The 13,926-nt window shown below is 28.9% G+C and overlaps 1 protein-coding gene across 2 annotated transcripts in view; it reads left to right on the forward strand.

The window, feature by feature from the left end:
- Positions 1-666: 666 nt before the first annotated feature.
- LOC129968168 (paramyosin-like) overlaps positions 667-13,926 on the forward strand; it is a 70,452-nt gene continuing 57,192 nt past the window's right edge. The window contains exon 1 of one of the 2 annotated variants that reach the window (XM_056081994.1): positions 667-739. Coding sequence is in view for 1 of the 2 variants with exons in the window: in XM_056081993.1 (XP_055937968.1) it covers positions 5,002-5,115 (114 nt within the window). In the remaining variant the exon portion in view is untranslated. Of the gene's footprint in view, positions 740-4,753; positions 5,116-13,926 lie in introns of those variants that run through there. The other variant, XM_056081993.1, reaches the window with a different exon arrangement.

Below are 13,926 nucleotides of genomic sequence, written 5' to 3' on the forward strand. Positions count from 1 at the left end.
CGAAAACCAACCATCATTCCGGAAGTTTCTCATACCCATGTCTTAGTGTCCCCCCCCCTCCCTGAGGTGGAGAGGGTACATATTTAGGAGAAAACATGAATATTGATTTTCTGTTATCTCTTATATCTGTTATTCTGTATCCCTTATTTCTAAAATACTAAATATTTTATCGCATATTTGTCTCCTTAATGAACGCAATAGTGTCAGAGGCATTATGGCTAAGAAATCAGTCCTAGAGATTACCATATAGATAAAATAGCAGTATATTTATTTTATTTCATATGATCAAATATGGTAAGAAAAGTAAATAAATAAATAAATCCCATGGACCAAATGCCATTTTCTATACTAGTATAGTCTCAGCATGTTAAAACTTACTGTATGCCTATGACCCTGAATTAGATTTTTTTAATAGAAATATTACTATGGGACTCTAAGAACAAAACAGAGTTAGTTACTTCCGGTTGAAAGAAAGCACAGAGATTTTAAGATTCAAATGGAGAAACGAGGAACAGTGCTGCGTGTTCTCTGCACAATGAGTTTATTATCTAATCGTCGAATAATACTAGAAGCGTTGTGTAAAGTGTTTCATTCTCAGTTTGAAGGGCCTGTATCAATCGAACGTCATCATGAAATTCTGTGTTTCTTCCTTGTCATTAAGCCAGGAATGAGTCTGGAACAAGAACTTCTAATGGGTGACTCAGCTTCTGAATAATGGCGTCGGCTCGGCTTAAAAAAGGTAGGATGAATTTTTCACTCTCAAAAAAGGAAATAATGTCCTTATGTATAAATGTGCACAAAACAGAGTTTCGGAGCTGTTTCCAATTTGGAAAATAGAGGGTAAAAGGAGTGATGCTAAATGCGTATTAGAAAATAAACCAACGAATCATTTCAATTTTTTTAATGAATACAAAATTTAATGTATTTATTTAAGGAATAAAGTTTTATCAGGAAGAAACAAATTAAAAAAACTAATTAATACTAAGAGTAATCCTAAACTTCACTCGAATTTATCTGGGGTAAAGCGATTAGATTTGGTCCTTCCACCACACTATCCAACTACAACCCAACTCAACAATAAACTTCACGGAAAAAAAAACAAAAAAGTGTGTTAGAAACAGTTATTTTTTTTAAAAAAAGTTGGTATCAAGCATGTTAAAGTAATAAAAAAATGTCAAATTAATTTTAATCAATTGCGAATTCAGCGGAATCTTTCAATTTTACATGTTCAGAATCATTGAGCTCAGGATTTACCCCAAGAAGAATTATATTTCATGTTGTATGAATCAATAAATGCACTTCTGAAAAAATTATAATGTTTAAATTTTTATTGTCTTTCTCCCCTGTTAATAATGTTCCATAAAATATTATCCACATCGCACATGACATTACGCATATGACACACTAACATCCGGAACAAACACAAAATTCACCATTATTTTATATGATTTAAAGCCCTTTCAATGGCCTTCTCGAGAAAAATCTACTAATGAATATATGACACTTGCTTTAGACGGTTGCTGTTTTATTGAAAATGTTGAAATTCGAAGCAAAATCACTTCATTATGATAAAAATAATTAAGAAAATTTGCAAACTCTTTCACTGCCTTAAAAATAAAGCGCTGAAAATATGGTCTTTACTAATTACACGGAAATATTAATAATGAGGTTAAAATTCCTTGAATGAAACCACTTTATTTTTTAAGAAATATTTCTTTTATATATTATTTTTTATTAAAGGTGATCCTTATAATTATATTAACTAAAATTATATAAGACTTCCATAATCATTGATTTTTTTACTAGGAAAATTGAAAATTTGCACGAAATAGGGGTATATATTAAATTCTTAAATACCATTTTTATCTCTATTTAACAAAATAAAATTTAGTTGAAAATATTAAATAGCAAAGATCTTTATTAAATCTATCTATCATTTTCATAGGCACCTGTAATTTTATAATTCCTATAATTCCATCTATTTATAAATCCAATTTCGAAAAAGGCTTTTACATTAAATTTCACAAACAGAATTGGTTTGAAATTTTAAATTAATGCATTTTTCCTCGTTATAAAAATATATCTGTTTTAAAAAAACATTATTGATTACTTCAACAAGTTTCCAAGAATGACCATGGATTATCTACTAAAACAACTTTTCATGCTTTACTCTGCTGCTCAAATCGTTGAAAACAAACATGGAAAAATAAAACAAGAAATAAAAAAAAAAAAAATGATGGATTAGAATTAAATGGCAAAATTATTTATTTAAAGAAAGATTTTAAGTTCATTTCTTAAATGAAAGTAGAGATTTTTAATTTCACAAATGATTTTAAAAGTACAGGAGCTGCTAAGCAATTAAGTCCTACATTCGTTGCAATTTTCTGAAATAAGGAAATCACTTAAATAATAAACATCTATAACAAGATTTGAACTACTCAATTGATGTATGAAAGGATAAAAAAAAAGTATTAAAACATATGCATTGAGAAGCTTTTTTACTATTACTTTATCATTTCTGATTTTTGGCAGCAAAGAATCTTAATTAAAAAAAATCTACTTTAATTTTAGCAATGCCTCAAAAAGAATATGATTAATTTTCTTTTTCAAATTTAAGCCTCTGTTTCTATTTTGCTTCGCGGAACGTTAGGATGAATATAGAGTTCTTCAGTTATTTATAGTGCAGTATTTTAACCTTATAGACGGGAGTAGTAAACTTGTGTGCTACTTTGGTACCTTCGGAGATACTAGTTGCAAATTTAGAATTTATTCTAGATTAATCATATAGATTAAAACTGCAAAATCAAATCAACAGTTATTGAATTTGAATGTAAATTGTATGATATAATTACAAATTTGACTTACTTACTAATTAATAATTTATTTTAAATTTTACTAGATTTCATGGAATGGGCAAAATAGAAATCGGATTACATTTCTTTTTTTATATACGAGTTATGACAAAAAAAAAGCAATAACTATGAGATAAATTAAAAAAAAAATTGATTAATTTGAGAAAAGTAACCCTTTTATTCATTCATTTTGCCTTTTACTTTTTTACTATTTTATTTATGATTTTTTTTGACAATTTTCTTAAAATTTAATTTATAAATAATTGCTAATATTTTTGAAAAAAAAAATAAGTCGACATTAAATAAAAGAATTCAGTACAATAAAATGCATAAAGACCAATAGGGAATAATTTTTGGGAAAAGGAACAATAGGGTAATATAATAATTATAGAAATTTTAGAATCTTAATTCAGAGATAATATTAAGGATTGGAAGGGAATGTTATACACGAAGAGACATGAATTCCAACAAATGCAAAAACTATTGTGAAATGTCTCTTGCAATTATAAATTCCATCTCATTATATATTTGATTCGTCATTGATGAAGAATCAGTTTCAGAAACAATGCATTGGTTATTCGGTGTGAATATCTTGTACTGATGAATGATATATCATGATTAAGTGCTTCAAAAGAACTCGGAGCGTAACACATTTATCTCCGAAAATAACATTGTTATGATTGTAGTATTTCAGGATAAATGACATGAATAGTTGATGGTAGTTGAAATGCAAGTTTTCTTTTTCTGTTTCATCAAGACTATTAGAAGACGAATGATAGTTTCTGTTGTTTCTAAAAATAAGTTCTATCATGCACCATAGATGCAAAAATTTTCAAATACAGCTGCAAAATGGTCTCTTTCCTGCAATATTTCATTCCCTCTTAACTAGGTATTGAAGCTTTAATTAAAAAAATAAAGGGAAAGGAAAGAAGAACAGAGAGATTCTGTCAACGTGTTTTATCACCTGTCATACAAAGCTAAAACGGCTTACGAGACTAAAAAAATTAATTTAATTATAATTATTTAAATCTTTAAAATAAAGATTTTTTATATATATTTTTTTAAAAAATGCACTCAGGAGGTAGCATTTTTTATATAAGTAAATGTCACGGTAAGTGTGATTTACCCGGTGATTATGTGTAATTGATGGTCATTATTCATGATAACAAATGAAGTTAATAGTGATAATCAATAATCATCTTTTATTGCATTTATCATAACATAAATAATATGCAGTGTTTGTTTTTAAAATGTTAAGAATAAGAAGAACGAATAAAAGGAACTGATTTTAGTAACACATCATTACAATCCAGGCCAATAGTTCAACATAAAAATGTTATGTTCATAAACAAGGACTTATAATACTTTCTTTTAACACAATAATTTAATACTGGCGGCTTGTTTTAGATGATTCTGATTCCTGATGGACATAATGAACAATCGTGTCATTTTCCTTTTTGATTTTTTTTTATTGGTCCTGTTTACTTGTTTATTTCTAAATCATGTGACTACTTGTTAGAGTAATTTTTAAACCTTCATGTTTATTTTGAACCTGCAGTATTTACCTAGTTGCGGATTCGGGAGGGGTCACAAACAAATCCAACTGCATGAATCAATTTGGTTGATTAACAATGAATAACGCATTGATGGATTCACCAGTGTTTCTCGCTAGTGAACTTTCATTCGTAAAGGCAATCACCGAATCCATTCAAAGCACTTCCCGGTTTCCCGTTTTAGAGAAACCAGTCCAAAGAATTCCACAGCAGTTTATTCAAAGTTGGGAAATCTGCATGTGTAGCAGTCACTGCCTCCGCTGTTCAAGAACGCGACCTAAAAATAACCCCCTACTACGACCCACTCCCCACCCTATCCCGTGAGGCCCCTCTCTCCACCCTATCCCGATTGGGAACAACCCCGAAGCGTGTTTGAGCCACAGTTCCAGGCCAGTCGAGGACTCATCCCTTGTCTTCCTGTAAAACAAAAGAGAACTTGAAGAGCAGTGAGGTTGGTGTATAGCGGAGAAGCGTCCTGTACAGTGAGAGTGTAAGGACATCTCTTCGGCGGTTTCTTCAGACGATTCTTTTCCACCGTGTGGTTCATTCATTCTAATTCGAAGACCCTAGAGTGCTGAGAAGAATTTCTTATAGCCATGTCTACTACAGTGAAAACCACCAAGTACACGTACAAGTCTAGTACTGGAGGTGCTACCAGTGACGTCACAATGGAGTACGGAACGGATATCGGGGCCTTTACAAGGCTGGAGGTATGGACTTAGCACAATATGACCGTAAATGTGATTCTCTTCATGTATTAAAGATAATTTATTCACATCGGCAGCTGAGTTGTAAGAATTGTGAAAGCGTTTGGACTGAATGTACGAATTCAGAGCATTTCATTATTTTTGGAAGAAATTATTCGTTTCATATATACTAATACTATGAAATTTGTTCTGTTCTGAAACGGAATGTAAAAGAAACAATTTTCATCTTTAGACTTCTTGGTAGAACATACGCAGACCAAAGAGAATTAACTTATTTACCATGCATTACATTTATATCATAGATGATCAGTCATAAGTGTTGAATTTCCGTGGATTTGATAATTACCGTCAGTTAAGATTTTAAAAAACATATAGCTTGAAGTTTCAGAATTGCTTAATTAAAATTAAATGTGGCATTAGCATAATTGAATTAGCTATATTAACTTTCTGCCTACACAGCCACAATATGCTAATTTCAGACAATTTTGCTACAAAGTTGAGGAACGAAATTTGTTTCTAATACATTTTATTGGACTAATCTGCAAGTGCGTTTTTTAAACGATTTTCTAAAAAATGAATATTTCAATATGATTGAATTTCAGAAAACATAATTTTTCAAAAGCAATTCAATAAAATTTAATGAAATTCGATATGGAAGTGATAAGCATCTTCGAAGGTGTAATGAGGATTTCAAAATGGTTTTATTTAGTCATGTTTTATAGATACTTTCAGTTCAAATCATAGAAAGAAATTTTGGCAAAAAAAGAATCATTAATGACAACCTCAAATGTTCATAAAATATTTGTTTATTAAAATAATCCCTCGGTCTATTACATTATAAGTAAAATGCTCGGTCTATTACATTATAAGTATATGTGAAATAAAACAAACTATTTCCATTATTTTTTGACATCTACTGTTTTGTTAACACTGGAAATTTTGCTAAAATTTCATCAACTCTTAGCTTTTTTTTTTCAAGAACAAATGGTAATATATACTTTTTTTTCCTCCAGTTGTGACCTTTAAAGGTTATTTCAATTACTTAGTACTTTAAAAAAAATTTTATGCATCACTTTTTCAAAAATTCGTCTCCGAACATAGTCAGATACTTTAAATATTTATTTTAAAAAATCTATTGTGCTACGATAGAGAGGTCAAATTTATGTTAAAACTCTTAGTTAAAAGCAGCAAAATGGCCGTTTTCAAGATTTTAATAAGATGTTTTGTTAAGAAATTGGTATACTATAATACATTTTTAGATTTTTTTGTATTAAAAGAAGATAATTAAGCAATATAATTCGTCAAGCGGTGATAAACTTGCGACATAAAGATTCAACTTTTCTTATATCGTAGTGTTGTGTCGATATGATATATCATTTTTTGTTCTTTAAATGAAATCATAAATGAGTGTTTTAGTGAAAATTAAATTTCGAAAATATTAACGAGTTTTTAAATTTCAAAACTACTATATGATGTTTTATTTTTGGAATAAAATTTCCCCTTTAATATTTTTTTAAAAATAACTTTGTAAAGAAGCTTTCACACATGTACTTGCATTCTTATTATGAATATTCATTTTCAAATATAATCAAAATATCTGTTTCCCGTTTAAAACTAATTTGATTTTGTATACTAATTAATTTATATTTAAAGACTCAACTTTCATAAAATATAAAGGTTGCATCATGTTATTATAAAAAGTTTTATATTGGCACATTTTTGTATTATAGAAAAAATGTCATATTACTGTTTCTTAAAGTCGATGAAATGCTACAGCGAATTGTTTCTAACTTCGTAAAAATATAAATTTTGCTCTGAATAATATCAGCGGTAATTTACAAAGAATATTATTTCTGCAGTTTTCTACTTCAAGGCGAATCAAAAATTATTAATGATGGTATGCTATTTATTGAAGAAACATTTACTTCAGTGATCAGCAAAGATATGGCTGCTCAAATGACCAATGAATGATGACATTCTCTGCTTTTGGTTTACTTAAATGCGAATGAAGAGAAAGTAATTTTTCTGACCAACTATGTCATGAAACTTAAATTTAATCAATTATACAGAAATTTTAGCTATGCGAAAGCTAAATATAATAAAAGTTAAAATTATCATAAATATATGCTGATTTTTTATATTGATATTTTCGAATTAAACATTCGAATAAATATTTTTCGATTTATTAATATTCTTCCGGTTATTTTTTGTTTAAAAGTCTCCTTTTTCAGTGTCGGAATTACCGCAAATGATATAAATTTTGATATTTTGTTTAGACAGTTTTAGCTGTAATTAACTGAAAGCTGTATTTACTCGGCTATATTTTATTATTTTCAAATAGCTTCTATTTATCTGGAGAGCTTCTTTCAAAATTGCACCGATCGACCACGAGGCTCATTTTTCAATAATTCGACTCTGAAGGATTTTCATTTCAGGCAATATCGATTTCCTAACATTTTGCATCAAACTTTTATTTAAACAAACCTAATTTTTCTTTCTGAATATCAAAACAAGGTATGAATTGCAAAGCATTTTATTATCAAAGCAGTATTCTTTTTAGCATTTCTTATAATCAAGAAATACTCTTACTTAAGCTAGTAACAATTTAATTTATTCAATATCCTTTGTTGCTTAAGTTTCTCAAATGTTAAATTTTCACTTTATTTCTTAAAATTTACCTTCTTTTTATTAAAGATTTACTTCCTTTATGGAAATTCTACCTATTTTCAGGTTTATCCCACCTCCAAAAACAAAGCTATATGTTCTTTAAAAAAATCAGCATTTTCGATTATTTTATTTCATCTGTACAATATATAAAAAAATTTTAGAAAACAAAATTAAAAAAATTAGAAATTTTTAACATTTTTGCTAGAATTAAAATTTTTTCCCTTTCATACTTGAATATTTTGCAAAAATTAATAGAAATCATATTTAAATTGAGTAATTTTAAAATTATGATACAAGGATCTTTCTAAATCCCATGAATGGAATACTGAATACTGAATGATACTGATCACGATTGTATTTTTTCATATATATTTCATTTTTTTTTTCAAAACGTATGTATTATATTATTTAAAAATTTTCAGAATATAAACTTCGCTAATGAATGAAATAAGAAAAAAATCTTTATTTCGTGTGCGAATTTTTGAATCTTAAGGTACACGAACCAGATATTTCCTCTATATAATGTACATCTATATTTTTGAACAATGGTGTTTGATATACATGGAAATAAATTAACTAAGCGAACAAGTTAGTTAACTAAGCTAACAAGTTAGAGTTTTTGACTTTTAAGCTGTGTAAATCAAATTTAATTTTGAAGAAATAATCTAAATAAATAAAAAAATATATATATATGTTTAATTTTCTTATTTCATATGAAGAAATCAGTTACATGGAAGGGAAGATTTAAGATTGCCATCCGGTTTCACTCCAAATTAGATAAAATTGCACCAACCGCCCATACGCATGATAAAATACACCATTTTGGATGGCTAAAAGAAATTGTAAGAAACGCCTTTCAGGATTGTAACAAGAAAATGACAGGAGTACATATGGCGAGAAATCGTCCAAAAATAATTTCACTTTGGCGATCGGACATTTATCTTAAGTCTATCCCACATATGTCAGATTTTTCTTGTTATATATATATATATATATGATATTTTAAACTCTTAATTTAATCTAAATTAATTTACAAAGCTTCATCTTAATTTAGCCCATAGTAATTTCATTCTCTTATTTCCTGATCCAATTCCACTTTCTCTACTTAATTAATTCAAGAGAAGCCTTATAAAATGGCTGAATCGGCTAAAAGCCGACACTTTCACACGCTCTGCGTGAAAGGTTAGAAAAATGTCCAGTAAGCATATTCTTTTTAAAAGTTCCCTGTGTTTCCCTTGCTTATGATTGACATGCGTCAGAAATACCTATCAGAATCTTAATAATATATTAGCACTATGAAAACATATCTTCCCTATCAAGATCTCATGTTATATGAGACGAGGGATAATTAATTTCTTCCTTCTTTTCCACTTCTGCTCTTGTACCGCACTGTGGCGGACGTATTTTGTTCGCGCCTTCTTGTAAATAAATCATGTCTGTCTCTCGGGAGAGAATGAAACGAATTTAAAAATGCAAAGTCCCTTCAGTGTCTTCGAAACTGCTTTCTGTTTTTCATAAAAAAATAAATGCTTATATTTTATATATATTTAAAATAAAAGCCAGAATTAAGTTTTAAATACAAAGACTGAGCACATATTTCATATATACTCTATTTTATCTTGAAAATCGTTTTCCATTAAAAATAAATTTGTTTCGGAACAAGTTTTGTCTGCACAGTAGAATCAAATTTATTACCATTTAGAAAAATAGCTATATTCTTTGTTGATTTTGTTGCCTTGAACTTGAAAATAATGAGTTATTCAAAGTAACTAAATTATCAATTTCCACTATTTTGATTATTTTGAATTGCAATATATGAATATTTCTGACAATTCTTTAATATACGAGTAAGAATTCCTTTCATTTTTATATTTTAAAATTTTTGCTACTGAAGAAGAAGAGGAAATAAGGGAGTTAATTTGAAATGTTTGATCATTAATTTTAGAACTGTATTTCTTGAAAAGAAATTGGAATATTACGGTGATGCACAATATGAGACTAGAATAGGAGGATTAACAAGCAGCATAAAATTTCCTGCTCTATTTTGATTCACTTTTAACCTAATAAAGAGCAGAAATTTTGCAAAAATGTTTTAAAATGTTTTAAGCACAATTTTTAATGGTAATTATTTTGCACCTAAAGATGAGGGGCTAAATGATAAACTTTTTGGATTGTCATTGGACATATAGAAAAGAGATGAAATTTGGTGGCAGCTTTCTCGAGAAATTCGGAAACTGTCGTTTTGTACACAACTGATTAATAACCGGTAGAAAAGTCTCAATATTTGCGAACCGTTTAAGTTGTTTTCATAAAAAAGCAACATCGCCTCTTTATCGTTCTTAAGCAAACACTCCGTCGCTCTCAATTCACACACTTGGTAAATCTGTCACTGCTCGCTGGTCTTGTTTACTTGAAGTTAAAGCCTCTTAGTTTCAAGCGAACAGCTTTCACCTCACATTAGCTGACGGAGGAAAACAAACATGTCAAAGAAAAAAAAAAAATCCTGGCAAATTTAAGTACAGTGAGCGGTGGAAGAGATGAAGATCATAAAACTTGCCCTATTAGAATGTGATGTATTAGATAAACTTAGCTAAAACAGTTTTTAAACTGTATAAAAACAAACAGTGAAATATGAATGTTTTAAGTGTTCTAAGCTGGCAAAAAATATATCAGGAGATTACTAATAAAGTATTCCTCGTCAGAACAGATAGGGGGAAAAACAGCGAATATGTTCTCCTCTCGCTTTTTTTGCTTACTAATGAAAAAGGGGGAATAAACAATGAGAGGGCTCACCCCGAAACTGTCTCGCATACTCTCTAATAAAGGTGAATTTGTGTTTTAAATATATTTTTTTAATAATCGATTTAAATAAAAATTTGGCATAAAATTGCAACTTCAATCACAAAACAACTTACTAAATTCAATATATTTAAGTTGTTTCGTTTTTGAGTTATGTTTCTGGATATCAGACCGACAGACCTTCAGTCCCTTGATTAGGATGAATATTTTATACGTGCCTCCAATATAGATGCCCAATCTGTGTGATGCATTTTATCACTGTAGCTCTCTGCATTCTACAGTTATCAGGGTAACTTACATTCGAACTACCGGACAGATAGATTTCCTTTGAATAAATTTTGCTCAAATGGGATAGAAATCTATAAATTTAGTGAACAGATCACATACCAAGTTTCATCCATTTAGTTCAAACGGTTTTGGAATGATCTTTGTCAAAGACAGATGGATAAACAGAATTTTCAAAAAACATTTTTTCGAACTCAACGTGGTCTATAAAGTGGAGATGTGTCAGAGATCTCGAGTTCGAATTTTGTGACGAATATAATACTTTCTCTATACTTCATATACAAGAAAGTATAAAATCGAATCAAAATTTTGGATCTATCAACATTTTTCATATAACTGGAATCAAAATTCGGTAAAGGTCTGCAACGCCGATGACAAAATGACATACCAAATTTCACTTATTTAAATTGATACGCTTTTGAACTATAGTGTTCATATATGCTCTTATATATAGATATTCAAAATTTGATGGATTAAGTTTAAAAATTGTCGCACATCTACACTACTGGTGGTAACTCTCACTCGTCTCACTTGTTGCGTTGTTGCTTTAGCATGTTCACATCGACCTTGACGCGACATTGGACAGATTTCATCCAAAACTGGACGAAAATCTGCCATTTTAATGAAAAGAAAAACAGCCAAATTTCATTCTATTAGCTCTTTTCTATTTTAGGTTAACATGTTCATAAGGGAGCAGATATGATTTTAAAAATACAGGTTCAGCGTAAATGAATGACTATATAATAAATATTTATATTTCCAATCATTGCTCACAATATAATCAGTAATATATGAAAAGAAAAAATTCCCCCATTCTTTTCAGTTACAAATATTTGATTCTAAACTTGTCATAACACGACAACACATCGGAAAAGCATATTTTGAAGTTTTACACTATCAATGATGTTTAATGTACAGATGATGCACTCATTAAGTTCTTTGACAGCTTTTGGCAATGGTAGCTTACAACCAAGGTCTGCGATTTAGCCCACAAAAAACTAACATTAGTTAAAATCCCAAGAATTTAGTGGCCATGTGGCAAAGGTAAAATCAGTGTTATATGCAAGTCCAATCCAACGTTCTAGAAGCATCTCAATTAGGTTGGCTGGGGACCTAATCCAAATATTAGTCCAAAATCCTAATCGAAAATCCAAATCTTAGACAGAGCCCCATCTTGCAAAAAGATAAAATTTTTAGTGTCCTCATATAGTTGGTAAAATAATGAAAATTCCAATATTTGCAGATTACTGCCAACTGTTGTATGATGTAAAAAATTTGGAATAGTATTTTTTTTTTCATTTTCATTGCATCACTGTTTATATTATATGTAATGGTTTAGAAAATACAAATTTATAAAATCTGGTCATTCATTTATATTAAACCTATATATATATATATATATATATATATATATATATTGTTTCATTATTTTTCTTTGATTTTAAAATGTATATTTATTAAAATTTGGAGTTTTTCCCAAGCACTGGGATTTTCTTTATAGAATTTAACATGATTAGTAGCTGCATGAATTGTTAGAAATCTACATATCTTAAATATTATTATTAATTTAGATTTATTTAGTTAATTTTATTTATGCATAATTTAACTGTTATTTTATTAATTTATTAAGTATTTGAGCTGCAACCCCACCGAAATTAATTTTTTATTGTCGTTTTTATATAATTGAGTTACTTTCTACTCAGAAACATTCATGCTGTTTGCACTTCTTCGAGTCCAACAATCGAAGTAATAGAAAGATGGGGGAAAAAAAGTAGAAAATGAAACAACAAGCAGAAAATGCAAATTGACAGTCAAATTTTGAGCCAATGAAAATTCACTTCACGAACAACTGTTTCATTGTTTTAGAACCCTAAAAAACATCTCCTTTTAAATTTGGAATCGCTAGAGCTATATTCAAATCGTTCCGGGCTGGAACCGATTCCTTCTATTTTTCACATCCATCCAAAATTCGTCTTTGATTTCTTTTCTCTCATTAGTTGTTTGTGGATTTTGGATTCAATTCTAGCTCTCTGACCAGAAACATATTTGATTTTAATGAACAGTTATTTTTCTTGTTGGAATTAGACTACTCTTATCCACAAAAAAAAAAAAAAAAAAAGATGAGTTTCTAAAATGTTATTCCGATTAATTTTTTTTAAAGGAGTTCGTGAATTATAATTAATTCTTTCATGTAGGAAGTGATAAAAGTTTCAGATAATTTAATAATAATAATAATTCTCATTTGATATTCATTTTTAGAGCAGGGTTGTCCACCTGACTGAGTGAAAATATTAGTGAGTTGGGGTTTTTAGGGGGAATTTTGAAAATTTTATATGTTGAAACATAATTTCACCTGTTACATAATTACCTATTGACAAAAATACAAGGAATTTGTATAAAATATTAATTATTTTTTAAAAATACAAAATTTTTTGTACCCAATTTCTATTGGGTAAAGTAATTTGGCTTTTTAAAATTGTAATCTGTTCATAAATATTTTTGCAGCGATGCTAATTTCCGAGTTGTAAAAGACTCTTTTATTGAAAACACAACTTCAGATAAGTTCGTTACTGAGTGCAATATCAATGCATATAAATCCAAAAACATCTTTTTCTAGTTAATTGAAAAAATAATCTAAATTCAATGCGACGATTAAATTTTCTGGTTCACAAATCAGAAAGGGAATTCTGTAGATTATAAAGGTTATCATTTAGAATGAAATGATGACTACATAGATTTAAGTCTGTTGTTTATCTCAATTATGTTTTAAATGTCTTGAACTAACATAACTGAGAAACTTCAATATAATTGAGCCCAAATTATACACATAGTATAAATTCATCGCTTTTGACTTTCTAAAGCTATTCGAGATTTTATTCTTCGTTATTAGCAGTATCAAATGAAAGTAGCAGTGCAATGTTAAATAAACTTGTAAGCTTGACTTATGTGCAATTTAGTATTTTGAAATCATGAAGTTTGAAATATGAACTACTGTGGATTTAATTTAAGTTTTAGTTAATTTAATGTTCTGTTTAGAAACAATACCAGGGCTATCTTGTGTAG

The sequence above is a fragment of the Argiope bruennichi genome, chromosome 5, assembly GCF_947563725.1.
Source record: "Argiope bruennichi chromosome 5, qqArgBrue1.1, whole genome shotgun sequence".
Lineage (NCBI taxonomy): Eukaryota > Metazoa > Arthropoda > Arachnida > Araneae > Araneidae > Argiope > Argiope bruennichi.